This window comes from Anastrepha obliqua, chromosome 6 (genome assembly GCF_027943255.1).
Source record: "Anastrepha obliqua isolate idAnaObli1 chromosome 6, idAnaObli1_1.0, whole genome shotgun sequence".
Classification (NCBI taxonomy): Eukaryota; Metazoa; Arthropoda; class Insecta; order Diptera; family Tephritidae; genus Anastrepha; species Anastrepha obliqua.
Window position 1 is genome coordinate 14,926,307 of NC_072897.1, and position 6,168 is coordinate 14,932,474.

At 39.6% G+C, this 6,168-nt stretch overlaps 1 protein-coding gene across 1 annotated transcript; it reads left to right on the forward strand.

The window, feature by feature from the left end:
• The first annotated feature begins 981 nt into the window (after positions 1–981).
• On the forward strand, positions 982–5,880 carry LOC129250151 (uncharacterized). Its single transcript, XM_054889795.1, has 3 exons — positions 982–1,026; positions 3,442–4,033; positions 5,684–5,880. Exons 1-3 carry the CDS (start codon positions 982–984, stop codon positions 5,878–5,880), a joined length of 834 nt encoding a protein of 277 aa, XP_054745770.1.
• The last annotated feature ends 288 nt before the right edge of the window (positions 5,881–6,168 follow it).

Sequence of the window (6,168 nt, forward strand, 5' to 3'; positions counted from 1 at the left end):
TGTTGTGTTGTGTTGTGTTGTGTTGTGTTGTGTTGTGTTGTGTTGTGTTGTGTTGTGTTGTGTTGTGTTGTGTTGTGTTGTGTTGTGTTGTGTTGTGTTGTGTTGTGTTGTGTTGTGTTGTGTTGTGTTGTGTTGTGTTGTGTTGTGTTGTGTTGTGTTATGTTATATTATGTTATGTTAATGTTAACTCATTCTCTATATCCATACAAAATATCTATCAAACAAATAAAATTAAAATTTTCTTTTGAAAAATGCAACCATTCAATCAGTATTTTCTTATGACGTTATCACGTTAAACTATCGTCAGTAAACCGACTTTACAGACAACCTCTTTTTTTTTAATTGAATCAAAACATTAAAGTTACTTTGATTTGAAATGTTGGCGCATATAATAAATATTCAAATCAATAATCATTTGTTTGAAAATATAAATTGAATAAATTTTCGTTTATCACGGGAACATAAAAATGCACAAGCAAATATTTTGCAAAATACCGTCGGCTTTTCGTCTATTTGATTTCCTACAGAAGCAAAAACACAGCCACACTACGGCGATGGTAAGACTTAATTTTTGACAATTTTCACTATTCGTAGCGCGTGACTAATGTGTTTTAAGTATTTGGACTTAAATTAAAACACAAAAGTTAATTTTTTTCACAGTTTTTATTTTTAAACAAATTCAACCTTTTTGCTTGTTGTGAATACTAATGAGTTTTAAGTCTTTGGACTTAAATTAAAACACCAAAGTTAATTTTTTTCACAGTTTTTATTTTTAAACAAATTCAACCTTTTTGGTTGTTGTGAATACTAATGAGTTTTAAGTCTTTGGACTTAAATTAAAACACCAAAGTTAATTTTTTTTACAGTTTTTATTTTTAAACAAATTCAACCTTCTTGGTTGTTGTGAATCTACAGACTGACTTCAAATAATTTCCTTAATTCTAATAACACTTGTTTTGCGCTCACTTTATCCAGTACTTTATGCTTATTGAGAGCGTAACTGCATTGACTGAAAAACGTGTCGGTGTAATTTTACATACTAAACTTGGTGGAACCTTTACTTGTGAAATCTTAGCATTTAAATAGTTTGGTGTATGATTCCAATTTCATTAAATGTAAGACAATACTCTCACAACTCAAAAAAGAGAAATAAAAAGATAGGGTGGTAGAGTGATGGTACGTAACTCGTGAGACTTCTCTATACCTGCACATTAACGTTCCCTGGACTTTCTGTACTTGTTCGCTTTTGCAAATTCTCGCTCTGTCGTTGATTTAATGTTATAATGCCTCCCGTAATTCCCTTAACACGAACCAGCATAAGATAAATATTAATACATATAGATACATAAATAGATATGTACATACTCACTTAAATTAACTGCCTTATTTTTTACATAAATGCAATTCCAAGAACTGTTTACGAATTTATTTAGTTCACTATTAATAATTTGCATTTCCGTTTTCATTAACTACTCTTTTCAAGAAGACAACACCTTCAAAAGGACGACATTATCAACTAAAAGAAATATTAGATTGATTTTTATTTTATTTTATACATAAAAGTACACATAAATTAAAATTGGGTGACAAATTTTTTTTTTTTAAAGAGGCACAATAAATTTTGTGGCGATCAGAATTTTTGCAATATATACCATATATCATAGATGAGTGATGGTATCTTATTCAGATTTAGAATTCGTAGAATAAGCCATAGACCCTTACCCCCAATCGCTGTACTTTAGACTCAGGGTTTGAATCGAATGACGGTAACCTGAGGGGCATTAACGAAGTCATAATACCAGAACCACGTAGAAGAAGAAACTGCCAAGCTCAATCTTTGACAGATATTAAGACAATATTACACTCCAACTTTGGCGACAGGTGTACTCTAGAAGAATTATTTGACAAACTAAAGAACACTAACTTCACTAACAACAGCGTTGAAGTCTACAACGAAATTAAAAAAAGACTTAGGAATCTTAACAATAAGACAATAATAACAATTGGCGCGGGCCCAGCAGCAAACGAATGTGCGAGAAATAACAGAAAAACTGCTCTAAATGTGTTGAAAGAAAAATTACCCTCAGCTATGCGTACGATCGTATCGTGAAGAAACCTCGAAACTCTCGAAGACGCAAATGCATTGTTTCAGGCGGGTTATGCATATAATTCACCTTCAGGTGGGATATTTTCCGCATATGGAAAACCACCAAATAAATCTCGGCAATATTATAGTAGTACTCAAAATTCCCCTCACAACCGACAAGCCCAGAGACAAACAAACAATAATGAACAGAATTTTTCACACAATAGACAAGGACGAACAGACCGAAATAAATACATATAACCAATATAATGGACAATATTTACCACATAGTGCACAAATAAGTAATAATCAGAATAACCAACGCGATGGACGGAGTAATTGCAATCCTTTTAGATGGCAAGATAGAACAAACCCACAATGGGATAACCGCCTCCCAACATCTGAGCCAATGAATATAAATAAGTTCGAAACACCAAGCAATCATAATCAAAACATATTTAAAAATGAAAATTTTCCATCTTTGTCCTCAGGGAACTACCATATATAAAAATTAGGACTAATTTGGGGCACCTAAAATGCGACGTCTACTACAGCTGCCATGTAAAGGAGCGCAAATTTGGTGTCAGATTTGTTGTGGGAAAGAGACTTCGCCGCCAAGTACTGTCGTTCACTCCGGTGGACGAGCGTCTCGCAATAATCCGCAACAAAGCGCGATTTTTTAAGATCTCTCGACGGAAGAGAAGGACGAGAAGGACTCCTTCTATAACCGCTGTCCCCGCCGCGACATAAAAATCGTGCTTAGCGACTTCAACGCCAGGGTGGGCAAGGAGGGAATTTTTGGTCCCACAATCGGAAAATTCAGCCTGCACAACGAAACATCCGGTAACGGACAGAGGCTTATCGACTTCGCCGGGACCCGAAACATGGTAGTCTGCAGCACCAGATTCCAGCATGAAAACATACTCCAACCTACCTGGTTCTCTCCTAATCCAAAAACGAGAAACCAGATCGATCATGTTGTGATAGATGGAAGACACGCTTCTAGTGTACTGGATGTACGTTCGATCCGAGGACCCTACATCGACTCGGATCATTATCTTGTTGCAACCAAACTACGCACACGCTTCTGTGCAGCAAAAAATATATATCCACCTACGCAAAGAATGTTCAACATCGAAAAGCTGCAATCACAACAGACAGCCAGAAGATTCGCCACTCGACTCTCACTCCTGCTCTCAGAGAGCACTGCCCAACAAATCGGCATGCACGAGCAATGGAGCAACATTTCTCGTTCCTTACGTACCGCCGCCGAAGAATAAATCGGATTCCGGCGAGCCCAGTTGGTACGACGAGGAATGTCATGCTGCCGCAGAAAGAAAGAATGCCGCCTATAGAGCCATGCTGCGATTGGGACGAACGCGGGACGCGTGGGATCGCTACAGAGAGCTAAAACGGAGGAGAGACGTATTATCCGACAGAAGAAACGAGAGACCGAAATACGTGAGTGCGAGGAGCTTGAGATGCTGGCCAATAGGAACAATGCCCGAAAGTTCTACCAGAAAGTTCGGCGGCTTACAGAAGGTTTTAAGACCGGGGCGTTTTCCTATAAGAACAAAGACGGCGACCTGGTGACTGACATCCAGAGCAGTCTTAAATTATGGAGGGAACACTTCTCGAACTTTTTAAAGAGTGACAGCTGCGCATGTCACAGAGAATGTGAAGATCCTGATACCCCAATCGACGACGACGGAATTGACGTTACGCTACCCGACCATGACGAGATGAGAATAGCGATAACACAGCTAAGCAACGATAAAGCCGCGGGAGCCGACGGACTGCCATCGAAGCTATTCAAGCATGGCGGCGAGGAGCTGGCAACGTGCATGTATAAGCATCTATGCAAAATATGGTCGGATGAAAGCATGCCTACCGAATCGAATTTAAGTATTCTCTGCCCGATTCACAAGAAGGGGGATCCTGCAATCTGTGCCAATTGCCGCGGGATTAGTCTTCTAAATATCGCCTATAAGGTTCTAGCGAGCGTATTATGTGAAAAGCTGAAGCCCACCGTTAACCAGGTGATTGGACCCTATCAGTGTGGCTTTAGACCTGGAAAGTCTACCATGGACCAAACATATACAATACGCCAAATCTTAGAAAGGAGATTCGACACACACCATCTTTTCGTCGATTTCAAAGCTGCATTCGACAGTACGAAAAGGAGTTATCTGTATGCCGCGATGTCTGAATTTGGTATCTGCACAAACCCTAGTACGGCCTTGCAAGATGACGTTGCTGAACACCAGCAGCGCCGTCAGAATTGGGAAGGACCTCTCCGAGCCGTTTGATACCAAACGAGGTTTCAGACAGGGTGACTAGCTGTCGTGTGACTTCTTTAACCTGATGTTGGAGAGCATCGTACGAGCCGCAGAACTTAATCGCTCAGGCACAGTATTTTATATGAGCGTACATTTGTTGGGGTATGCCGATGATATTGACATCATCGGCCTTAACAACCGCGCTGTTAGTTCTGCCTTCTCCAAACTGGATAAAGAGGCAAAGCGAATGGGTCTGGTTGTAAACGAGGACAGAACGAAGTACCTCCTGTCTCCAAACCAACAGTAGGCGGACTCACGTATAGGCACCCACGTAAGTGTTGACAGACGTAACATTTTTGGACCTTTGCACGTTGGCAACGGCGAATATCGCAGACGATGGAACGATGAGCTGTATGAGCTTTACGACGACATAGACATAGCGCAGCGAATAAAAATCCAGCGGCTACGCTGGCTGGGTCATGTCGTCCGAATGGATAAAAACGCTCCGGCTTTGAAAGTATTCGATGCGGTACCAGCTGGTGGTAGCAAAGGAAGAGGAAGGCTTCTTCTGCGTTGGTAAGATCAAGGGGAGAAGAACTTGGCTTCACTTGGTGTGTCCAATTGACGCCGGTTTTGCGTCAAACTGTCAATCCCTAAGAAGTCAGATTCGAACCGATCATCTAAACTCTGAAGAAAAATAACAATTATTACCAATTAATAGTGAACTGTCGTTCACTTCCGCTATAAAATTGTGCATTCGAACTACGACCAATATTCCTATTTTTACCAAATCATACGGATAACCCCACATTCATAAGAATGAAGTAGAGAATCAAATTCAGGAAGTGCTCAACAACGGAATAATAAGACATAGCAGCCTCCCATATTCGGCACCCATTTGGATTGTTCCCAAGAAAGCGGATGCCAGTAGAAATACAAAATGGAGACTTGTCATTGATTACCGCAAATTAAATGAGGTAACCATCGCTGACAAATATCCAATGCCCAATATTGATGAAACTCGGAAGATGCCAGTATTTTACCATACTGGACCTTGCCAAGGGATTTCACCAAATAGAGATATGTAGAAGAGCAAGATATCCATTACACCGCAGCGTCGTAGGAGGGCATTACGAGTACCTCAGAATGCCGTTTTGACTAAATACAGCCCCAGCGACGTTCCAGCGGCTAATGAACACCATCCTGAAAGATTACGTAAACAAAATCTGTCTAGTTTATTTAGACGATGTAATAATTTTTTCTGCATCCCTAAAAGAACATATAAATTCCATTAAACTTATTTTTAATCACTTAAAAGACGCAAATATTAAGATCCATCTGGATAAGTCCGAATTTCTCAAGAGAGAAACGGAATTCCTTGGTCATATAATAACGCCAGCAAGTGTTAAAAAGTTCCCAATCCCTAAAAGCACAAAACAAATCAAGGAATTGCTAGGCCTTACTGGGTTTAGCACATCTAAAGCTTTAACACACTTAAACATTACTTCATCATGACCCAATATTGGCGTATCTAGATTTTACAAACCTTGACAAAAGATACCAGCAACTACGCGTTGGGAGCAATTTTCTCACAGAACGACCATTCAATATGTTACACAAGTCGTACCCTAAACACATGAAATTAATTATATAGTACCCTAGAAAAGGAATTACTAGATATTATATGGGCTACGAAGTAATTCAGGCCTTAACTTTTCAGCCGTAGATTCATAATAGAAACAGACCATATGCCTCTAACATGACTGTTCTCTTCTTGGAGCCTTAAGTTATCAGAATTTGATT

Bases quoted from the DNA above. Each gene is read 5' to 3' on its own strand.
- LOC129250151 (XM_054889795.1), top strand. From the start codon at position 982: ATGCTTATTGAGAGCGTAACTGCATTGACTGAAAAACGTGTCGGT. The intron at 1,027-3,441 runs GTAATTTTACAT...TGCCGCCTATAG, and splicing joins TGACTGAAAAACGTGTCGGT to AGCCATGCTGCGATTGGGAC. The intron at 4,034-5,683 runs GTGCCAATTGCC...ATCACTTAAAAG, and splicing joins GAAGGGGGATCCTGCAATCT to ACGCAAATATTAAGATCCAT.